The 25,014-nt window shown below is 43.2% G+C and overlaps 1 protein-coding gene across 1 annotated transcript in view; it reads right to left on the reverse strand.

The window, feature by feature from the left end:
* The window catches only part of SORCS3 (sortilin related VPS10 domain containing receptor 3), a 565,499-nt gene that overhangs the window by 254,941 nt on the left and 285,544 nt on the right, over positions 1-25,014 (reverse strand). The window contains exon 4 of the mRNA XM_032490977.1: positions 628-786. Within this exon, the coding sequence (XP_032346868.1) occupies positions 628-786 (159 nt within the window). The remainder of the gene's footprint in view (positions 1-627; positions 787-25,014) is intronic.

A 25,014-nucleotide genomic window follows, 5' to 3' on the forward strand; every position in this document is an offset into this window, starting at 1 on the left:
CCTGGACAATGGGAACACGGTGTGGTGGGACACGCCTGGACAATGGGAACACGGTGTGGTGGGACACGCCTGGACAATGGGAACATGGTGTGGTGGGACACGCCTGGACAATGGGAACATGGTGTGGTGGGACATGCCTGGACAATGGGAACATGGTGTCGTGGGACACGCCTGGACAATGGGAACATGGTGTGGTGGGACACGCCTGGACAGGCAGTCGGACATAAGCATCCAAGCTCGGGCTCCTCCAGCTACTAGCTGAGTGGGTGTGAGCAACCACTTTGACGTTTCTGCACCTTTGTTTACGACAGTCTCCATAAAAGTGTGATGAACACACATTTCCCACTTACAGCCCAGAGTGGTTTTAAAGATCAAACGAGTAAAAACATAGAGAAAACCATCTTAAACCTGTGCCATGATCAACAGCCTTATCAATAAATGAAATACACCTGCCTGCATGTTTTGATATTAAAGAGGAGGAAGGAAGGTTAGCTGCGGCAGACACGATCAACTCGGTTGGAACGAGGAAATGTGGAATCCCCACCAGCACTTGGATTGAGTAAGCAAGTGCTTTCCACCGGGCGGTACCTGGGGGACAAGATGTGAATGAAAGGAGTACGGGTTCACCTTTTGATCCAGGCTGTAGGCCAGCACCCAGTCCTCCTGCTTGGGATGGAAGAGCAGACTCTGGATGTAGAAGGTGAGCCGGTATTTCTGATAGGTCGCACCCTCGTCTGAGCTGATCAATATACTGCTCTCTATTTCAGGATCACCAAGAAGCATGATCTGAAGAAAGCAGAGAGGAGAAAATACAGACGAGTTAGCAGGAGAGAACAAATACAAGGAATTAAGGCACAAATACAAAGTCATCTGCACGTATATATCACAGCACAGAAAGGGGCGTCTGGGCCTTTAGATGAAGCACTGGCATTTTTTCCCTGATTTAGTCCGTCGTTGCTGAATTGAACTAAAAGACCGTGCGAGGTTAGGTCTGCATACAAATGAGGCCTCGTTTTTCTGACGTGCACCTCTTACATATTTTCATTTTTGATGCTTATACTTGTCCTGCTAAGTGCTGGAAGGATATTCTTATGGGCCTCTGTTCCCTGACCTTGGGACCCTCAAGGGACCATCCTGGGACCATCTCTCTCCTCCTCTTCCGTCTGTCAGTTTCCCACATCACTCTTCCTCACACTCTTGCCCTGTTGCTCTTCAGTCATCAGACGGATCCCACTGTTTTCTCCTTTCTGAATTGTTTTAATGCTTTAATTGATTTAAGTTGTTGCTTGATCCATTTGTTCTAGATATTTTCCAAAGCCCGTATCCCCAAAGGCCCTCAGGACAAACACCGACACTCAGGAAACTCTGTCATCCCCAAGCCAAACGGACAGAGTGATGCAGTGGAAAGGCATCTGCATCAGGGGGAGCGGGTTCACATCTCAACCCTTCTCTGGGCATACCGCCACCCTGGAACGTTTCTTAACCTCTAGAGGCCTTGCTGTCCTCAACAATAACTGAGTCTGATGACACCAGAACTGGCTTTGAGCACTTGGCCTAATGCATATTCTTGACACGTGATAGCCAGGATTACCATTTACTGTATTCAAAACCCCCTCCAGCCAGTGTAATTTGACTTCTACTTACAGGACTTCAGTGGTATTGGATTCACTAAAGGTGTGAGAGACTTTCCAGTATTTAAATCCAACAGCCACTGAGACACGCAGACCTTTCCCTTAGTGCACCTCTTAGCAGTCTTTGTTACCACTGATAATTCCCTTCCTCTGGAAGCCTTCTCGCCCAGGGGCGTCCACGACATCATACTCATCTGGCTTTCCCGTCTCTTTGGAATAGTCAACTTTCTCTAAGTATCCTTCTAATAAGACCATTCCTCAACCCTCAGTTTTGACCCTCTTCTTTCCGTCACCACACTGTTCTTCAGTGACCTCTTCCTCTCTCAATTTTATTTATTTATTTTATTACCACTTACCACCTGTCTGGGGACAACTCACAAGTTAAATGTCAATCTGAGGTCTCCTTCTCTCAATTTCAGACTTGAAAACTCAGCTGCCTGGTACCTTCTGTGTGGATCCTTCAAGCACAACATGCCCCGCTGTGTACCCAACTCATCCAAACCCTGCTCCTCCTGCAGGGCTATTTGCTGGTTCAGTGAGTGCTTCCCGCAACCATTCCCATGAAACCAAAAGCCGGAGATTCACCCCTGCCTCCACTTTTCCATTCACCTCCTATAATTAATTAGTTGCTAGGCTCTGTGAATTTTTCCCACTAATTAACTTTAAAATCAGGTCCATTCTCTCCCTTCCCACTGTGATGGCCTTAGACCAAAATGTGACCATCTCTGTACTGGATTCCTGTAAAACACCTGACTCAATCTCACAGCTTTAACCACGTCCCCTACAATCCACTTTGCACACCGTGGCCAGAATAATCATCCTATAATACAAATCTGATTCTCACATTCTTGTACTAAAAACCATTCAATGGTTTATCTCTGATCTTCCTAAATTCTAAAATGCTGAAAATAGCCTGACATAATTTACCCTTTATGTATGTTTTTGGTTTTATTTGGCCTTTATCATCCAGCTCAACCCAAATTCTTTGAGTTCCTAATGTTTGCTGAGTGACTGAATGAGCCAATGGGCTTATTTCCTCTTATGTTTCCAGTCAGGCTGTACTGCCACCAGCTGTTAGGGCTACTTCTACACACGGTCTGCATCATGGCGCCCAGAGTACCAAGTAAAGCTCCCCCCCCAAAAAATCTCTACACCTTATAAAACAAAACTATTGAATAGCAAGATTTTTAAAATGTTACCCATAGTATATATTAGCATTCTAAAGTAAGCTTTAAAACAAATTCAACACGTTTAACTGCTAAGATTCATAGTCCTTCTCCCCTTTTATTCTTTTACAGCTTCCAAGACAAGCTTACTTTCTTTTTCTCAAATATTTGCTTTGGCTTCATTGAAAGAAGTTATTACTAGCTATCAGCACATTTTTGAGAAATGGATGCAGTATAGTTTTTTTTTTTTTTCATTCATGTGTGAATAATCTAGGGGAAAAGCTCTCAGATGGGCTATCATAGACAGAACGGCTCTCTCCTCCCTTGGCACTGTGAAGGGTAGGGACCACAGGTTAAAGCACCCCTGCTGCCCTTGAAAAAACCTCAGAGGATGCACCCATGGTCCTTGTAGAGTCTGCGAGGACAAATATATTGGGAAAGAATGAGGCTTGCATAACCTCCCTCTCTTGCTCCCCGCCATGTACCAATGGGCTACATAACAGGCCATGAAATCATTTCTCCCCTGGTGCAGAGAAATTAAACTGCTTATTTTATGCAGGTATAAAGAAGCTTCATGCCTATGGTTTTAATTAGAAGATAAGACCAACATCATAAACGAACTTTATTTTATATACCATGAGTTACAATATAGTGAATAAGGGTTACCATCAAATATCTCGCGCAAGGTAGTCTCTTCTTCCAGCCCTGTTTCTTCTTGCACACACATTGCATCCTTGCTTATACAAACACATCACTCGGCGCACAAAAGCTGCAGATATGTGTGCACACGTATGCATACACACACACCGCTGTGGCACATATGTGCATGCACACATGCAGAAATGCATTGATATACACGGTGTATTGACATTGTGTGGTGGCCATAGGGATCTTTTGTTGGCAAGAGTACATTTTTATTGCAACCTTTCTCTGACACTTTCATCAGAAATCCTTCTCTATACTCTGATGGCACTGGCAATGTCTGTGTTCAATCCTAGTGTCTGAGAAAAATGGAAGGAGGAAAGGCAAAACCTACATGTGCTGGATTTCTAATCTGTGCTGGGAGCTTTACTGGATATTTTATTGAAACCTCAAACAAATTATGTGAAGTATCATTACTGGCATCTTATAGGTAAGGAAACTGAAACTTAGAGGAGGAAAGCAAAATGCCTAATGCCTCCTCTGATTGATCCCAGTGCCACCACATCCCACCACACGTACACAGACCAGCGCTTCTCTGGGTCTGGAAACCTTCGCACTTTGTTATCTTTACCAAGGGACACATGGAAGTCAGAGAAGCAGGGCTTCATCCTTTTTTAAAGCATTTCCATTTCTACAAAATCCACACCAAAAATAATAATAATGAAAAAGCACCTTCAAGAAAGCCCCTTTCCTCCTCTGACTCATGTCCACCTTTGGCCAAGAAGGCATGAAGAATTAAGTGAATAAGAATCCAAAGGGGGAAATAGAATGTTAACATTCAAAATAATAGGAAGGAAAGAAAGAAGAAAAAAAAAAGAAATAAAAGGAGGGGACCATAATATTAACATAAATAGAATAAGAAAGCAAAGCTTTGACAGAAGTTAAGTCTCAAGGTAAAATACCTGTATTGTGTGCTAATCTACGTAACTACTTCTATAACTACATTTAAAAAAATCATCTCATGTCCACCCAAATTTTTATTGTTAAGCAGAGATTTCAAAGGCAAATGCCTAAGAGGGCAAAGCAAGTAAATTAAGTGAGTGAAGCAGATAAAGCAAATGCTAAGGACTGTGCCAAAATGAAAAGTACACATCTTTCTGTAAAATGTTTAACATGAAATTTTCACCAAAAAAAATTACACCCACATTAAATGTCTGTGGACTAAATTTATAAAATAGGAACGTGACTGTTGGTAAAGTTGTGATAATTTGATCCTACAGATGCAAAGAAATTTACAACCCTTGCCTTTCAGTCTTCAATCCCAAATATATACAGTCAAGGACGATGCCTGTTTACATGTCAGCAAATTCTGCATTTACGTGATTTTAATGATAGGAACAGGTAAGAGTTCCCATGGGAGATTTTTGTTTTGTTTTGTTTTGCTTTGATTTTGCTTCATTTTGCTTTGATCCTTCATCCAGCTTGTCCTGACACTAGATCTACAGTGGGTGTATTCGTGTGCTGGAAGAGGAAAAGGGGGTCTTTCAAACATGGTGAAGCAGGGTTATTGATGCCATAGGCTCTAGGGGCAGGTGGCAAGTTCAAATCTTCAGTCTGCTACTTTATGTGTAAATGTGAGGATATTGCTCAATTTTTCCAACCAGTTAACTCATCTATGAAAAAAGCAGTTAATAATTGTATCTAACTTACCATGTGTTGAGAGGATTAAATGAGATAATAATTAAAGAGCTTAGCACAGGATCATAACTGCTAAATCAATACTAACTTTTATCTAGAAACCACCCAGGACAAGAGCACAACTAAAATCAGAAGTGATGCCAAGCAGGTTGGAGATTTGGGGATTATTTGCCTCCCTTTTGGCTCCCATCACTCCTGAATTTTGTAGATAAAAACCAAAGGGATGGGTGATGGGGATAAAGGGGAGATGCTCTTCAATGGGTATAAAGTTTCAGGCAAGCAAGATGATCAAGTTCTAGAGACGTGCTGTACAACACTGTGCTTATAGTTAACAGCACTGCACTGCACTGCACAGCTGGAAGAGTATGATTAGAAGGTAGATCTCATATTATGTATCTTCTTGCTATTAAAAAAAACAAGAAAGGGTGGGGGAGAACAAGACTACAGTTTACACTTATTTTACATGCATTTTTACATTCCTGGTAACATATCAAGAAAAAAAACACTCTTAGCAAATATCAACACTGCCAAAATGAACACCAATCAGTAGGTAGTTGCAATTGCTCTTTGAATGACCACTCTCATCTCTTCAGTGGGAGGCTCCAGCCCATGAAGGAACAAAACACATTACTGCCTTAGGAGTGAGAACCTCACACAACTGGTCTCTCCAGATTTGGCTGTTCACTGTACACAAATCGTCTCTATCTCAAATTAGAGATGGACAAGTTTTAGAGTTTATCAACATACAGATGGTGCAATATCTTTTTTTTTTTTTACTCATAATTCTTTTTGCAAGTATCGAGTTAAAAATGCACAACCTAAAAGCTGAGAGTTATGTTTCATTTGGCAGACTATCTGAGGACTTCAAGCCTGGGATACAGCTGCTCAGCTCACTCTAAGAGACTGCTCCAAAGAGGTAAAGGAGGAGCCAGGATATACAGGAGTTTTTGCAACAAAGACCAGGTAGTCGGGATATCAAAAGATTACTATTAAATAAAGAAAACCAGATATCTCAAGTTAAGGAATTCAGCACTTTTCTATGTACAGGAAGATACAAGAGCCTGGGCTCACTGAAATCATTCCTTTGACACACACCTTAGTTCTCTAGGGCCAGTATCCTAAGCTTCCCATCCTGAGTGTCCTCAGGGGGCACCACTGGGGGTGGTGGGCACTCTGTTTCCATCCTGAGTTCCCACAGGGCTCACCATTGGGTGGCTGCAGTGTGATGGCTGGATGGCTGCAACATCCTTTGTTTACTGACACACACAGCAGGCAGTATTTTTCATTCACACAGGAAATTCCTGGGAAAGTTGAATAATAGTGGTCCTAATTTTAATGGTGGGTTGTAAATTGCAAGGAACACAGGTGGAAGTCGGGAATCAGGCAGGGGCTTTGCTTCAGCAACTTAGATTTCAAAAGCTTATTTGTGTCTAAACCAGTCCAAATCGATACTGGACATGTCAAAATCCTCCCCAGAAACCTTTCCACTTTCCTGCTGCTGGGTGAGTCTTACAATATCCAAACTGTAAAATTAATGAATATGTTACTTTGATTCAATTGCTATCCTCTGTGTTTCTCCTGTGTGCAATCTATACAAGTGGGGTGAAAGCTAGAGTTTTCTCAGCCTTTCACTCAGCCAGAGAGCCCAGAAGTGCAAAGGAAACAAATTGTAGTTTAACGCTTTGAAAACTGTCTCTGAATAAGAGTAAGTAGACATTCTCCTGAATAGAAAAGGAGAAATGCTATAATTTACTGTATAATTGAGTCCTAATGGGAGACTCTTAGCACAGTTAGTGCTCAGTAAGAAATAACAATAATATCAATACAAGCTCACAAAAAAAATATAAGAGAGATTCCTTAGGCTGGCCCCTAAACCTACTGACATAATCAATATGTTGTTGAATATTGACTTACACACAAATAGAGCCTGTTACAGATAAGGCTCTTAATCACAATATAACAATATCCCAGCGTTCACTCCCCCACCCCTCCCATCTCTCTCTCTCTCTGTCTCTTTAACATCCCTTCTTATAGCTGAGGTTCACTGCTGGCAGGAAAAAGCGTTCCAGGGGACATTTAACAAGGCATGGAAACACTTTTTTCTATTGAGTTATAATTAACATGCAACATTACATTAGTTTCAGGTGTACAACATGGCGATTCATATTTTTATACATCTTGAAATGATCACCACAATGAGACCAGATAGCATCCTGTTACCTTACGAAGCTGTTACGATATCGTTGATTCCATTCTCTGTGTGTACATTACATCCCCCACAACTTACGTGATTTACAGCTGGACCATCGTACCTCTGATCCCCTTCACCTATTTCATCGATGTCCCTGACCTTGGGGACACTTTAATTGTCACAACTAGGGGCAGGGGAGAGAGCAATTGGCATCCAGTAGGTAGAGGCCAGGGATGCTGTTAAACAGTCACAATGCACAGGACGGCACCAGATGAAAAGAACCATCTAACCCAAAACGTCAATAGTGCTGCTACTGAGAAAACTTGTAATATGTGTACACACAGATATCCATGTATATATATTCTATTATGGGAAAGAATGTAAACTACATATACATATTTCAGATAGAACATTAGTGTGTATTTATGCTTATAGGCATGTCTGTTTCACCTGTTACCCTTTATAAATGCCATTCTTGCCAGGATTAGACTCCCCACCTTTCCAACCCAGCCCACGGTATTAAGCATATTTCTACCTGTCCTTCAAGCATCCCCAGTAATGCAACCATCATTAAGGTTAATCAGGAAAAAGAAATATTAAAAAAAACACAGAAAATAAACAACTCAAAAAGTGGGCAAAGGATTTAAATAGACATTTTTCCAAAAAAAAAAAAAATATATATATATATATATAATATATTTGGTGAGAATTTAGAGAAATTGGAAGCCTTGTGCATTGGTGGTGGGAATGTAAAATGGTGCAGCTGCTATGGAAAATACTATAGCTCCTCAAAAAATAAAAAAAAATGGAATTATATATGATCCAGCATTTTCACTTCTGGATATATATACCACCAAGAATTTGAAAGCAGGGTCTTAAAGAGATATTTGTACACTCATGTTCATAATAGCATCACTCACAATATCCCAAATGGGGAAGCAACCCAAGTGTCCTCTGATGGAGGATTAGATAAACAAAATGAGCTATATACATATAATGGAACATTATTCAGTCTTAAAAAGGAAGGAAATTCTGACACATGCTATGACATAGATTAAATGTAAGGACATTATCTAAAGTGAAATAAGTCGGTCATAAAAGACAAATACTATATGATTTCCGCTTGTATGTGGCACCTAGAGTAGTTAAGTTCACAGAGACAGAAAGCAGAATAATGGTTGCCAGGGGCTGGGGGAAATGGAGAATGAGATACTGCTGTTTAATAGTTCAGACTTCCAGTTTTACAAGATGGAAAGAGTTCTGGAGACCGGCTGCACAACAATGTGAATGTAACACACTGAACTAGACTTAAAATGGTGAAGATGGTAAGTTTTATGTTATGCGTATTTGACTATATTTTTTCAAAAACACAAAAAGAAAAAATATAAAATTAGATATAAGATGAGATAAAACAATGTGCTGAGGAAATTTGAAAACTAATCAAACAAACACATAAACACTACTTCATCAACCATGATTTATGGAGTCTTTGTTTAATGCCAGGCTCTACTGTAAGGACTGGAAAAGAGCAATAATCAAACCGGTTGAAAACCTCTGCCCTCAGAGAGCTTGCCTCCTAGTAAGGGAGGAAAACAAACAAATCGGTAAAACATGCAGCTTATCAATCAGACGGTGATAAGTCCTCTAGCACAAAATAAAGCAGGAGAGGTCGGAAGTGCTGAAGGAGAGAGTCTGTGGTTGGAATAGTGGGGTCAGGAGAGGCCTCACTGAGAAGCGGACACTGGAGAAAGGATGTAGGAGCCCAGTGAGCTAGAGCAGAGTGAAGGAGGCAGAGTGTAAACACGGGGACGGTAGGAAATAGGAGCACGCTGGCTCTCTCCCAAGTGGTATGCCCAGCACCGGTGGGCTCTGAGCAAGGCGCTGTGGGCTATGGCTTGGATTTTGATCCTGTCACTCTGGCTGCCACCCTGGTTGAACAGAGCATTGTGAGAGGTGAGGAATAGCAGGGGGGAAAAATCAGAGTGACCAGTAGGAGGCCACTGAAATGACCCCGATGGGAGAGGCTGACAACCTGACCTGCCATTGTAGGTTATTGTGATGTGGTCCATCTGTGGGTATTTAGGAAAAGTCAAAGGGTCTGCTTACGGATTAGCACTGGGGAGTAAGAGACAGTGAGGAGTCCCATTAAAAAGTTTTATACCTGTATGTTCACTTCTGTGTTGCTCCTCATAATCAGAAATTGGAAATAACTCAAACTGTCAGATAGGTTTTTGGCCTGAACAATGGAGAAAACAGAATTGGCATTTATGAGCTAGGAAAGCTTATGGGAGGGGCAGATCGGGGGCTTTGGAAACACGGAATATGATTTTGAAAAGGCTAGGTTTCAGATACCTACTAGACATCCAGAGGGGCTGAGGAGCAGACAGTGGATGTACAAGATTATTTTCAGGAGAGTGGGCTGGCCTGCTGATAAGAATTTAGGAGATGCCAGAGTTTGAATAGCATTTAAAGATGTGACTCTGGAGGTCACAGAGACAGCAAATAGAGATTGAAAAGAGTCTGAGCGCTAAGCTCCAGCACACTGTTCAAAGGTCGAAGAGAGAAGAAGGGACCAGAAATGGAGTGTGAGAAGGAAAGGGAAAGTCCAGAGTGCGGTGTCCTCAAAACCTGGACACCAAGGAAAGAAAGTGCTATCAGGGAAGAGAGTGTTCAGCTGTGTCCAGTGCAGCTGACAGTTCCATAAGATGAGTTCTGAGAACTGACCATTGAATCTAGCGATGTGGAGGATGCCAGTGACCACGGCAAAGGCAGTGGAGCGAAGCAGGCGGGCAGGCAGTGTTGATGCAAGTGTAAATTGGCATGACCGTTCTGGAAAGCATTGTGGCAATATGCAACAAGACTCATAAATATTCATACCTTTGACCCTGTAACTTTCTCTTCTAGGAATCCGTCCAAGAAAACCATCAGGGACCCAATAAAAGGCTTATGCACCTGTATGTTCATCTCAGTGTTATTTATAACAATAAAACATTGGAGACAACCCAAATATCTGATAGAAGGATTAAATAAAGTAGGCAAAATCCATTCAATGGAATATTATGCAGCTATTAAGTATGAACTCAAATAGCTTGATGACACGTGAAAAATAACCCAATGTGGAAACAGTGCATAAAAAAAGCAGGCTGAAAACACATGAGGTGTGATCTTAATTTTGTTAAAAATTGTTTAGAACTCATGCCCATATTTATGCATAAACAGTTTGAAGGAAAAATTCACTACATGTTAACGGTAGTTATTCCTGTGTGGCAAGATGGTGAGTAATTTTCTTTTTTTTTTTCCTTTACACGTTTCTGGGCTTTTTTCTTTACACTTTTTTTTTCTTTATGCTCTTCTCTTTTTTCTTTACACTTATCTCTTGTTTCTCTAATATTCTGCAAAGAGCAGACATTACCTTTATAATAATGAGATGTTTTCTTTCTTTCCCTCTCTCTCCTTCTCTCTCTCCCCCCTCCCCTCCCCCAACACACACACACTCGCATTAGCCCCTTCAAGAATCCTAGCAGGGTTATGCTACCCATTGCTTGCCCTTGAGAAACCTGAGAAGCTCGACAAATACCCGTCCACGGTGTGAGCACTTGCTGCGAGGGCAGGACGGGTATGGGTGAAGGAGGGGTAGCCAGGGCACCTAGCGTAGATAGCAGCAGGAGCATCTCCCAACTCAGGGGGCGGTGGTCCTGGTGCCCTCTCTGGAGCAGGACTCTCCAATGTTCCCCCACCCATACTCTGAACTATCCAGCCCACCTTGCCCTGCTCCACAGGTCTCCCCCAGCTCAGTTCTGATCGTAATCACAGCATCTCTTCGCTACAGGAAACTCCAGGAGCCTCAGCAGGGGCGTGAAAACTAAGTACGGCATGTCAGACGCTTTACAGCTGGGGCCCCCTGCTGTCCTCAGGCTTCATCTTACAACACAGCTGTAGGCTCCAGCCGGCTTCCCCTATTTTTTGTTTCAAATCACTCTGCCTACTCCTCTGACAGATCTATCTTTGCTCATGTTCCCCGCCTACCTAGAAAGCCCTGCATCTTCCCTGTCCATGCCTTCCTTCCAGGTCCACCTTGATTCCCCTCCCTTCCAGGAAGCCTCCTGAATGTTCCAGGAGAATGACCTCCACCTTCCAGGAACTCCACTGGCAAATCTGTTATCACACTTAGCAATGGTTTTCTGTTTAAAATATTTGAAATGTCATAAATACATGTATATATTTCCAGATAGTAGTTAAATTTTGTTTTCCCTCAACTTCATCTCACTTTACCACCTAGATATTGTCGACTGAAATAAACGTGCAGCCTAAAATTTAAAAGTTATGTTTTATTTGGCAGGAGGACTCGAGCCGGGACGACAGCCTCTCAGATCGCTCTGAGGGACTGCTCCAAAGAGGTAGGGGAGGAGCTAGGATATATAGGAGCTTTACAACAAAGACCAGGTAGTTGGAACAATAAAAGATTACTTGTTATCTAAAGAGAATCAGGCATCTCAAGTTAAAGAATTTAGTGCTTTTCTATGTATGGGAGGAAGCAAACATTTGGGCTCATTGAATTCATTTCCTTTGACAAGCACCTAGTTATCTAGGGCCAGTGTCCTGTCCTTTCTTATTCTGAGTCTGCTCAGAGGGCACCACTGTGAGTGGCTGCAGAGGCTGGGCTGCAGGCCTATCCCCACTGGGGGGTGGCGGCAGCCGCTGATGACTTGGTTTCAGCATTCTTTGTTTACTGATATGTTTGCAGTATTTTCACTCACATTGGAGTATTTTCGTTCACAATATTAAATTCCTTAAAGGCAGAGAGAGACACTGCTATCACATCCTCCGGTCTTCGCTGGGCTCAGTGAAGCACACGCTCAATAAAAAGCAGATGCATGGCTGAGTGAAGGTTACTCAGGGTTTCCAAGTTTGCTTGACCAAACGTTCACTGCATTGTATTTGGGGCTTACCAGTCCCCAGGCCGGAGAAGCTTGCTCTATCTCAAAAAGAACAGTCAGCAACCCTCTGCCTGAAGCACTGCCCACTGGCCGCCAGGCACTCCCAGCCCCAGCTGCGGTAATCATCCTTCAGGGCAACAGTGCTGTCACTCCAGGTTCTCTTTTGTCAACGTCTAATACAGACAAATTCATATATTGATGGCCTGATTATTTTTCTGCAAGGTGGTTTAAATCCAACATTTAAAAAAGCAAGTCTAACCCTGAGAGAGAAGAAAAAAAAGTTTCATAAAAAAAAAAAAAACCTGAAGTCTATAGGATTGGGTTGGAAGTCATTTCCATGACTTTTGTTGAATTATTTGTAATGTTTCGCTGTGGTTTGATCTGATTTGTCTGTTTTGTCTTTCTCCACCTTGGGAACACTAAAAAAAAGATGCAAACCCAGGCAAGTACTCATAAGATCCGATGGAGGGGGCTGAGACACAGGTCTGAGGGGATGAAGGCATGGCATTTAGTACAATGTTGTTGTGAATGAAAAATATTGCAAACCGTATCAGTAAACAAAGAATGCTGACACCATCAAGTCATCAGTGGCTGCCGCCACCCCCCAGTGAAGACAAGCCTGCAGCCCAGCCTCTGCAGCCACTCACAACGGTGCACTCTGAGCAGACTCAGAATAAGAAAGGACAGGATACAGGCCCTACATAGCTAAGTGCTTGTCAGAGGAATGAATTCAATGAGCCAATGTTTGCTTCCTCCCATACATAGAAAAGCACTAAATTCTTTAACTTGAGATGCCTGATTCTCTTTAGATAACAAGTAATCTTTTATTGTTCCAACTACCTGGTCTTTGTTGTAAAGCTCCTATATATCCTAGCTCCTCCCCTACCTCTTCGGAGCAGTCCCTCAGAGCGATCTGAGAGGCTGTCGTCCCGGGTCGAGTCCCCCCGCCAAATAAAACATAACTTTTAACTTTTAGGCTGCGTGTTTATTTCAGTCAACATTGTCATAGGCACAGATAATAACCAGGTGTATTGGGTAAGGTTTTGAAAAATATCAAACTAGTTGAATCAAGATCAGCCAAATTGTTCGCTGTGTCGAGCATCCAACCTGCTACTGTGCACATTTGGGGCCACAGAGAAAGCCCAGAGCTGAGTCACTGCTTAACATCCTAAAATCAGAAAGGCAATGACTATACGAAGAGATAAAGAAAAAAAATTCTCACCAGCATGCATAACATCTACCACAAAACAAACCTAATTTATAAGCATCTTGCTGAAGCTGCGGGGGAGGAAGATCCTGAAAAGATTCTAGTGCACAAGGGATGGTAAACGGAAATTAATTGCACGGTACCCATTACGAGTAATTTAAGAATTGCAGATTGTCACTGATACAGTATTTATTTAGTGTGCTATCTTTAGTATTTCATTTAGCGAACATTAAAAAAAGGATGAGGGCTTTCATAAGTTCATCTGCTAATCTTATTTTTCCCATTGGATCTCAAATTCATCATACGAGAAGCTTTCAACCTAAGCAATTTTCAGGGACCTAAGCCTTTTAGGATTAGCTGTTTGGGAATGATTATTTTAGTTAAGAGAGGCAAGACAACCATTAGGTTATCCTGAGGAAAACCATCAGGAGAGTAAATATGGTTGGAAATAGCCTACGTCCTGGTCTGGTTGGAAGAGACTATGCAGCTGAGGTCTTCATTAGCACTGGGAGCAAGGTCACTACATGCTGGGAGCACCCCTGGCCCAATAAGAATGATGATCATGTGAACACGAGTTAGAACTCAGTCCTCACCCACACTTGCAAGGGGTAAGGGAGGGATTGTGAAGGAAAAATACTGCAAGCCTCCAGGAAACATCAATAAGCAAAGAATGCTGTGGCCATCAAGTCATGAGCTATTACCGCCACCCCCAACAGTGAGTGGGGGGACTCAGCATGCAAGCGAGCAGGCAGCCTGGCCTCTGCAGCGGCCCCCAGTGGTGCCCCCTGAGGACATGAAAGAACAGGACACTGGCCCTAGACAGCTTGGTGCATATCAAAGGAATGATTACAATGAGCCCAGCCCTTTGTGCCTTCCCATGCGTAGAAAAGCTTTAACTTGAGATGTCTGGTTTTCTTCAGTTAACAGGTCATCTTTTAATGTTCAACTACTTGGTCTTTGTTGTAAAACCACTATATATCCTGACTCCTCCCCTGCCTCTTCAGAGCAGTCCCTCAGAGCCATCTGGGAAGCTGTCATCCCAGGCTCGAAGGGGTTCCACTCCACTGAATAAAACACAAGTCTCAACTTTTGGGCTGTGCATTTATTTCAGTCAACAGTGGCACTGCAGTTTATACTTGTCCAAGCCTTTCTACAGCTGTTTTCCCCTCCATCCTCACTCTGCTCTCCTAGGAAGGCAGGGTGGGGGTTATTACCCACTGTACTGGTGTCCTGTGGCTGGAAACAAATTACCAGAAGCTTAACATCTTAAAATAATATAATTTTATTATCTTATGGTTCTAGATGTCAGACGCCCCAAATGGGTCTCACTGGGGTGAAATCAAGGTGTCAGGAGGTCTGCATTCCTTCCTGAAGGTTCTAGGGGAGAATCTGTTTTCTTGCCTTTTCCAGCCTGTAGAGGCTGCCCCCACTCCCTGGTCCAGGGCCCCCTTCCATTTTCAAATACAGCCACGGCCAGTCCAATCTTTCTCATATCACATCACTCTGATTTTTCTTCCCTCTTACAAACTGTCTACTTAAAAAAAAAAGTACAACCTAAAAGTTGAGAATTACGTTTTATTCAGTGGACTTGCTGAGGACCTCAAGCCTGGGAGGCAGCCTCTCAAGGTCGTTCTGAGGGACTGCTCTGAAGAGGTCAGGGAGGAGCCAGGATACACAGGAGTTTTTGCAACAAAAACCAGGTAGTCAGAACATCAAAATATTACTGTTCACTTAAGAAAAAACAAACATCTCAGGTTAAGGAATTTAGCGTTTTTCTGTGTATAGGAAGATGCAAGCGTCTGGGCTCACTGGAATCATTTCTTTTGTTAGAGCAGGCAGAGAGCTAGATTTGAGCAGAGAAAGGGGGGCACAGGCCAAGTGGCAGGAATTGGGCAAAAAGGGGGGCACGAACCAAATGCAGGAAACCACACATCATGCAAACAACAGGGATCCCTGGGCAGAGAATGAAAAGCAGGAACCTCTGGGCTGATAAGCAGTCACACCTTTTGGATTAACAGGAGGCCTGGAGGCTGACAAAGAAAGGTGAGAAAGGCAGGAATCTCCAGTGTCTGAATGTAACCTTTGCTCATTATGCCCTCATTTCAATAAAATTAGCCTTGCAGATTAGAAGTACCCATCATCCACTGATGCCACCACACTTCTGATCCAGACTGAATAAGGAAAAAAACCCCTCCTCCTGTCGGGAAGGTGGAGTTGGATGAAAATCAGGGAATAGACCCTTAACCCTTCCTTCCCCAATGAATATTCCGCCCATTTATTTTTACTCTCTATGTAACCAACCTGCCAAAGAAACTCAAGGCAGCTGCTCACCTGAGCCGCTCTCCCCTTGAGAGTGTGCTGTCCATCTCTTAATAAACCCTAACTCTACTTTCTTCACCTCCCCGGCTCATCTCTGAGTTCTTTCTGCGACAGGACAAGAACCCTGTTGCTGGCAACACTCTGACATGCACCTGAGCGATCCAGGGCCAGGGTCCTGTTTTTCTCCCTCCTGGCTCCCCTCTGGGGGCACAGTCAGCCTGATGGTTTGATGGCCTCAACATCCTTTGTTTACTGACATACAGGTGACACTGCTTGTCCACAGCACTTTTAAGGACCCTTGTGATTACAATGGCCCACCTGGAAAACCCAGAGGGTTCCCTGGCAAGTTTGCCAGGCAGGTACTCTCTGTAATGATCCACCATCCTGTGCCAGGCGGTCCCCAGACAGGCAGGGGAAGGGAGAGCCACAAGATCAGTAAAATAGTCTAGTGTCAGCTGATGAACAACCTTAATTCCGTGGAGAACTCTAATCCACCCTTGTCATGTAACCTCACATGGCCACAGAGCGGGATGTTTTGGGGAGGCCGTTTCTCCTGCCTAGCACACCCCGTCCTAGAGGCAAGGAAGTGCCCAGCCCGCTCTGAGCGATTTGCTGAAGGTCACAGCTGGTCACCAAGTGTGAAAACTGGGGCTCAAACTCAGAACTTGACCTCCCACATTGAGCGCTTTCTCCTTGCTGTGCTCTGTCTCCGCGACACAGTGAAGAAGGGCGAGGACACAGCAAGGGAAGGACAGAGAGAGTGCAAACAGAAGTGCGGGGAAAAATCAAACAGAGCAGGAGAGTCTAGGAGGCTTTTATCCCTCAGGTCTCTGTCCACCACCCTCCCTCTTTTGTTTCCATCCCTTCCGTGGCAAATTTGACCCCATTCTCCCCAAACAAAAGAACCCTTGGCAGTACGGGTGTGTACTGTTTTTTTTTCCCCCCTCTTTGGGGCTTTTTAGGGTGTTTGGTTGTTCTGTGTTGCTTCCTCTCTTTCCCAACGTGAAGCAGGAGGGGAAGGGACAGAGAGGTAGCAATTTTGCCAGGCAGGTATTCTCTGTAGTGATCCATCATCCTGGGCCGGGTGGTCCCCAGACAGGCAGAGGGGAGAGCGCCACAATAGCAGTAATAAACAGAGAAGAAGGCCTTCCAGGTAACGACTTAATGAGGAGCCCGGCTGCCTCAGCCAGGGAGGGTGGGGAGACCAGGAGAGGAAAGACTGAAGCGGTGAGAGATGGAGGTGCCCAACGGATGTGGCTTTGTAATTTGCCCTGGTTACTGTTGGTGTGTGTGTGTGTGTGCATGTGTGCGTGCGAGCGTGTGTGCATGCGCGCTCCCCTCACTGCTCAGAGGCAGAAAACACCATACACACCCTCACCAGCTCCGTGTTGTTAAGGATGGAACAGTGCATTTGTCAAAAGGTCAGACTGCCACTTCCGATTCCAAAGCTCGCAAAGGATCCACCCCTATGGTGATTTAGATTAATCGCTTCTCATTAAGAGCCAATAAACAAGCTACACTGAAAGACCTCCTCTCAACCACAGCCCACTGTTGTGGGGTGGAATTGCCCAGGGGGAGAGTGGAGACACAACAGAGAGTTGTCAAGTGTAATTTATAGGTTTTTAAGATCTAATCATTTTCTATAATATTAGATTAAATGACAGTCTATATTAAAGAGGAAATTACATTTCACCTTGCTTTCTTCCCTTCCCCCCCCACCCCTTTTCTAGCTAGTTTTCAAAGAGCTCTAATCCCACAGCAAAGGGCCAGAAAACACCCTTGACAATGTACTTGACAAGGATCAGCCAACGGGCTTCCCTGCACCAGGAAGTCTGTCCAGAGAAGCAGGACAAGAGAAAAATAGGAATATTCTCTTATTTGAGCCAGCTCCATCCAGGGCCCCAACAAGTCAGCTCCCCTCACTTCAGTGAGAGCTGTGTCACCTTAACCTCTGCTCACCCTCACCGCAGCTCCAGAGTATTTATTCTGGTATCTGGTACCTGGTATCTGTAAAGAGAGACCTTCCAGAATCTCGTTTGGATTAGATTTGGAATCAAACAGCTCTTGCTTTTTCATTTAGTGATTCGGTCACGTGGTGGTCAGTCATGCACTCACACTCACTTCTTGAGGCTCTATGTGCCAGATTCTGGGATGGGCATGGGAGAAACAGGATGCATAAGATGAAACTCAAATCCCATCTCCATGTAGGAGCTCACTTATTAGCTCCTTGACTTCAAAGCTTTAGTTTTTCTCCACTTGTAAAAGCAAAAACAGACGAGCACCCACCACCAGCATCGTTAGTGGGAAACTCCAGACACATCTTGGCAAACTCAAAAGTCAGGGCTTTTCCTTCCCTTCTGCTCCCCGCAAGGTTGAGAACGGCTGTTCTCAATTCAGAGGGGGACAGATGCAGAGAATCAGTTTGCAGAAGAAGGGTGGTGTGGGATGTCACTCAGGTTGCACAGCTGAGGTGTGTGGAGTAAAAACAAACATGTAAAGGTCGCTGCCCACGGTTGTAGCAGGACAGATCTGAAGCCCAAAGCACAAGAAAGGAGCGGTGGGCCAGTCATCCATCACTGAGCGTGCGTGGGATACACAACGGCAGATTACAGGGAGCCAACTTGTTGGTCTGGAAGTCATGGTCCTTCACTCACAGGTCCCAGCAGAACTTTCCAACCCCATGTCTGCAGGATGCCTAGACCCTTGAAAAGAATCCCCCAGTTCACTCTTCCCCAAACACCCCACTTGGCCACCTCCAAGCCACTGCTGAGCTCATTCCTCTCTCTATAAAGTTTTCCTTTATATTCTATGTGCCTAAACCCTGTCTGTCTTTAAGGCCATACCCAAAGTCCTCTAAGAAATCTCCATGGATTCCTCCCTTTTCACGCCATAGTGCTTTGTACAGCTTACAACTACTTGCTTAAATTACAGTAAAATATATTATGCAGCCATAAAAAAGAATGAAATAATGCCATTTGCAGCAACATGGATGGACCTAGAGATGATCATATTAAATGAAGGAAGTAAGACAGAGAAAGACAAATATCAAATAATGCTGCTTACATGTGGAATCTAAAAGAAAAAGATATAAATTTTATTTATAAACTAGAAATAGAGTCATGGTCATAGAAAACAAACTATGATTACCAGGGGGAAAGGGGGCGGGGATAGATTAGGAGTTTGGGATTAACAGAAACACTACTATATATAAAATAGATAAACAAGGACCTACTGCATAGCATAGGGGACTATATTCAATGTCTTGTAATGCACTGTAATGGAAAAGAATCTAAATATATATATGTATGTATATATGTATACCTGACACTAACATTGTAAAGCAACTACACTTCAATAAAAATAAGAATCAAAAAAAATTTTTTTAACTGTAAGTTCTTTCATGGCAGGGAGATTTCCTGCATCGCTTTATCCCCCCCCAGAGTCCAATGTAGTGTCTTTCAGAGGGAGCTCCAAAGACCAACGCTTTGCTCCACGGTGCCGGCATTTGTGAACTCAGCCAAAAGGGGGAGCCACTGCGTCCCTGCAGGAGCCCTGGATGAGGGAAAGGACTAGATGGCACCTAAGGCTTCTGTTCACAAGGGGCACTGGTCCCCTCCACTCTCCCTGCATTCATCACCCAAAGCGAGTCGGATGGCTAAGCCTGCTCTCATTGAGGTGAAGTGTACAATCCTCCGGCGGGGTGGGGGGGAAGGACCCCAGTGGCAGAGTGGAGGCAAGGAATATTTTGTCCAAATAATACACCTAAATTCCACTCCTAGATATATACCCAAACAAATCAAAACCAGATGCTCAAACAGATAGGTGTACATTCACGTCCATAGCAGCGCTGTTCACAGAATGTAGCCAAAACACGCAGAAACAATCCAAACATTCAGCAACAAATGAATGGATAAACAAATTTTGGTACATATACATGGACCATGATTCAGCCATAAAAAGGAACGAAGCACTGATAATGTGCCACAATATGGATGAGCCTCAAAAATATTATGCCAAGTGAAAGAAGCCAGTCATAAAAGGTTACACACTGTATGACTCCATTTATATGAAATGTCCAGAAAAGGCACGTCCATAGAGACAGAATGTAAGTTGGCGGTTCCCAGGGGCTGGGGTAGGGAGGAGCGGGAAATGACTATGTCACAGTTACAGGACTTCCTTTTGGGTGATGAAATGTTTTGCAACTAGATAGAAGCAGTGGTTGTACAATGTGATGAATGTATTCAATGTCACCGAATTGTTCACTTAAAAATAGTTAACTTTATGTTAGGTGAATTTCACTTCAATTAAATAAATAAAATTAATTCAAGTAAAATAAAAGAAAATAAAATAATGAAATAAAATAAAATAGAATAAAATAACTGTGGCCAGCGCCGGGTGGCTCCAGCCTCCCTCGCTCATGCCAAGAAAAACTAGGATGACAATGTGACAACATTAAGCTGAAGGTACTAGTCAGCACAAAACTAATTCCCACCTGGCTTGTAAAGTGACTAGTCTCCTAACAAACTCCTCTGCTTCATGAAAAGTAATAAGAACACAGTCGGTCTAAACAGGTCCCACAGATCACGACCCTCAGGGAAGCCTGAACAGCCAACTACTGGCCGTTGAGTCTTGTCACTGGTCTGCTTTCTCCCCGTGATGCCCAATTGCAGCTCAGGTTGCAGCCCATAAAGAAGCCACACGTCCTGCTGATGTAAGCAGCAGTTCCAGGTGGGCGACTCCTCCCAGGAACAAATCCCATTCTAATCGCCTCAAGCTTCCACTTCCTATTTCTTAAAAATTAACATTACCAACAGGTTTAATTAACAAGCAGAGGCCCCTTCATGCCTAAATACCATGCTTGAATGCGCTCATTTTAAAGGATGGTGTGCAGGTGCTTGCTTTATACAGCTTTATGAAGCATGTGTTATAAAAGTATCTCACCCATACGGCTTTTTTTTATACCATGGCAGCCCGTTCAATTCAATCCCGTAAAATCCAAGCAATATCTAAGTGTTAAAGGTGACTTTCACTATGATATTTATTATTGGATAATGAAAAATGGGACAGGTAGCCTTCAAGCCACCAGATGATGGAGTGAACCATGTCTCTTCCAAGCTTTTAATGATAGGACCACCATATTTCCTGAAAATGACACAAATCCTAAGAGTCCCTTTTGAGATTTCCCTCTTGGCAGCATGAATTTTCTTAACAGTTTTTATTTGTTTTGTGCGGTTTTTGCTTCCTAGAGATCAAATCCAACATCAATCGGAGGAAAAATCAGTTAAATATTTGTATCTGCCTTCTCCATCAGACTGGACATTTTTAAGAAAACCTTGTCCTTCCCATCTGACCAAGAGTTCCCTAAGACTCTTGGTCGCCCCTTGTGGTAAATACCCCTATAGGAACCGATAAAGAGAGCTTTCAGAACACAATGGGAATTTATTCCATGTCTCTATTCCCAACTCTGGATCCTCTTGGGTCCTGTGTCCCATTACTATTATAACTAGTATGTTTATTGTCATTTATTGCCCCGTATGTTTGTGTCCTCCGCAGACTGTGACATCTCTGAGAAAAGCGACTATGTCTGACTTACCTTTCTTATCCCCCGCATTCAGCACCATATTTGGTATGTTGCAGATGTTAATAGATGTATCTGAGTGAGCTAATAGCTAACCAACCCTGAGAAAACTATTATAGAGCAAGATCGTCCATCAAAACTCTCTCAATATACAGTTGAGGGCACATGAGAGATTCCACGATCTCAAAACCCCACTGTATCAATGATATCATTGTTTGCTAATAGTGGCACCTTAGAAAAGACCATGTGAATCATCTGAAGTGCTTGTTAAACACTGCATCTTCCTGGGTGCTACTGTAGACATCCTGAATTGAGATTTCCGACCCAGGGAGCAGAGCCCTGAATCTGCCTTAGAACGAGCTCCCAGATTATTTTAATGTAGACTCATTTGTGAGCACCGCCTATTTAGAGTGTTTGCTAACAAGGAAAACAATATTTCTCCAAGTCCTTGAAGAACAGACATAACCTGCCAGTGCCCAACAGCCCTCCTTCTAGGAGGTGGCCATGGAGAATTTGAAGAACTCACACTAAGTAAAATGGAGCGTGAAATGCAAATGCAGCCTTCATCACGATGGGCCAGTCTCCCTGGACTCGATGGGAAATCGGAGGCTGCAGGAGAGAAGGATGTGGCACTAGGGACAGAGCCAGTCACAAGATGGGAATCAGGGCAGCATCTGTTAACACCCTTCTCTGAACAGCCTTTAATCCCCACTACTCTGTCAGATGAGGGGTCCCCAAATATCCCTTTTGTACCTTCGCTAACTTCACAGTCTGCTCCTAGATGTTGGGTGATTTTCCCCCTGAAGAGCCTACGTTTTAGGCGTTTTAAACACCACCCATTTACATAGTCGGAAAGAAATTTGCTTCAACTGTGGAGCAATGAGCTGCTGCTTTCAGGTGGTACATTTAGTTCCCAGAATAGAAATGAGCAGGAATTAGCCATCCTCTCTCCTCATTAACAGGCAAGAGTTGCCGTTCCTGCTAGTTTACATCATGCAAACACAGCTCTAGCTATGCCCGGGCTGTCATGCTGAGCTTAAGGTGACATCAGAGGGGAAGAAATAAAAGGATCTGGTGTCAGTATGTACATGCGTTTAGGCTGCAGAGGCAGGCACACAGGGATGGAAACTTGAATCTGATCAGAAAAGAGTAAGCACAGCCCTCGACTCAGTCCCGAGGTGGGAAACGAGAGGGCCGTCAGCACTGGTTCCTGCACTGTGGTTTAATACAGACCCCATCCCTGCACCCTGCACGTCTAGACCAGAAAGGGCCAATTTTAGACTAATAGGCACCAATACCATGCTGTTTGATTACCACGGCTCTGTAGTATTGTCTGAAGTCTGGAAGGCATAGTCCTTCAGCTTCATTTTCTTTTCTTAAGTATTGCTTTCGTGATTCTGGGTCTTTGGTGATTCCATATAAATTTTAGGATTACTTGTTCTAGTTCTGTGAAGAATGACCTGGGTGATTTGATAGGGATCACGCTAAATCTATAGATTGCTTTGGAGAGTATGTCCATTTTAACAATATTAACTCTTCCAATCCAAGAACATAAGATACCTTTCCCTTTCTTTAAATCATTTTTAATTTCCTTAATCAATGTTTTATAGTTCTCTGCATATAAATCTTTCACCTCCTTAGTCGGATTGATTCCTAAGTACTTTATTTTTTTGATGCAATTTTAAGAGGGATTTTTAAAAATTTCCTTTTCTGATGTTTCATTGTTCATGTAAAGAAATGCAAGAGATTTCTGTATGTTAAACCTTGCTGAATTTGTCTGTCAGCTCCAGTAGTTTTTGTGTGGAGTCTTTAGGGCCCAGCAACCCCACCCCTGGGCATATACCCAGAGGAAACTCTAATTCAAAAAGATAACATGCACCCCAATGTTCACAGCAGCACTGTTTACAATAGCCAAGACATGGAAACAACCTAAATGTCCATCAACAGATGACTGGATAAAGAAGCTGTGATATATTTATACAATGGAATACTACTCAGCCACAAAAATAGAATAAAATAATGCCATTTGCAGCAACATGGATGGACCTGGAGATCATCATACTAAGTGAAGTAAGCCAGAAAGAGAAAGAAAAATATCCTATGATATCAATTATACATGGAATCTAAAATAAAGACACAAATGAATTTATTTACAAAATGGAGATAGACTCACAGAGGGGAAGAGGGTGAGGAAGGATAAACTGGGAGTTTGGGATTTCCAGATACTAACTACTATATATAAAATAGATAAACCAGAAGATCCTACTGTATAGCACAGGGAACTATATTCAATAACTTGCAATGGCCTATAATAAAAAAGAATATGAAAAGGAATACGTATAAATGAATCACTATGCTGTACACCAGAAATTAACCCAACATTGTAAATCAACTATACTTCACTTAAAAACAAAGACTAAGGGGAGAAAAACATACAGTTTAAAGCAGTGTGTTTCAACCTTGAATATGCTCATGAATCCCCAAGGATCTTATTAAAATACAGATTCTGGTCCAATAGGTAAGGCGAGGGGGTATGAGATTCTGACTTCTAACAAGCTCCTAAATTAAGCCAATGCTTCTGGGTCTGCAGACCACACACTTTGAGTAGTGAGGACTTACAGGAAGTAAGAGCTATGAGAAATAGCTGGTGTAGAGCTGTAGCTCTCAGACTTTAGCGTGCATCGATTAACCTGGAGGGCTTGTGCGACCCCAGATCGCCCGGTCACCCCTCCACAGTGTCTGACTCAGGAATTCTGGGATGGGTCTGAGAATCTGCATTTCTAGCAAGTCCTCAGGTGATGCGACGCTGCAGTTCAGGACCCACACTTGAGAGCCACTGGTGCAGCAGGACACTGGACATGGAATCAGGCAGAACCGGATTCAAATCTCACTGTGGGGCTAACTTGCTGGGCTCTGAACCTGGTATAAATGGGGATAACAATACCTGTTGGTTGGTTAGTTGGTTTGAGTGAGACTTAAATGAGATAACGAGCATCAGCTGTTTAGCACAATTTGTTAGATGCTCCAAAATGGACAACAGTGAACTTCCTTCCTATTGCCAAGATTAGCCAGAAGGAAGAATGGCTGAATTATAAAAATATCCTGGGACGTGGCTGCACATTAGCAGGCTGCACATCAAAGGCCAGCTTTGCCCAGGAGTCACGGTAATTCTGAATCTGGGTATTGTGTCGGCTTTGATTTACCCATCTCTGACCTTTCACCTCTGACACATAGACGGCTCGGTAAACCTAATTGATCAGTATTTATTTAATTGAGTCTCACACCATGCAAGGCGGTGTGAAAGGCGCCTCTGAAACTGGAAATTGAGCAAGGTGGTTTCTGCCCTCGAGAAACTTTCAGTCTCATAGGGGACATTCAGTCCTAAGTAGTATAAACTTATGGGCCTGTTATTTGCCAGACATTTCATTGGGAATATGCAAGACAGAATATATATGTAAATATAGTGAGTAGCATTAGTGATAGTGAAGACTAAGAAGGAAATTATCTGTAAATAGTGAAGATAACCAGAAAGTGTAAGTAGTTCTAGTGCCCACTGTAGATGTCGGAAGGGCTCTGTACAGGAATGACTCTTCCTCTATAGACAGGAAGGTCAAAAAGGTCGGCTGTCTTCAAAAACATATTCAA

Source organism: Camelus ferus, chromosome 11 (genome assembly GCF_009834535.1).
Source record: "Camelus ferus isolate YT-003-E chromosome 11, BCGSAC_Cfer_1.0, whole genome shotgun sequence".
Taxonomy (NCBI): domain Eukaryota; kingdom Metazoa; phylum Chordata; class Mammalia; order Artiodactyla; family Camelidae; genus Camelus; species Camelus ferus.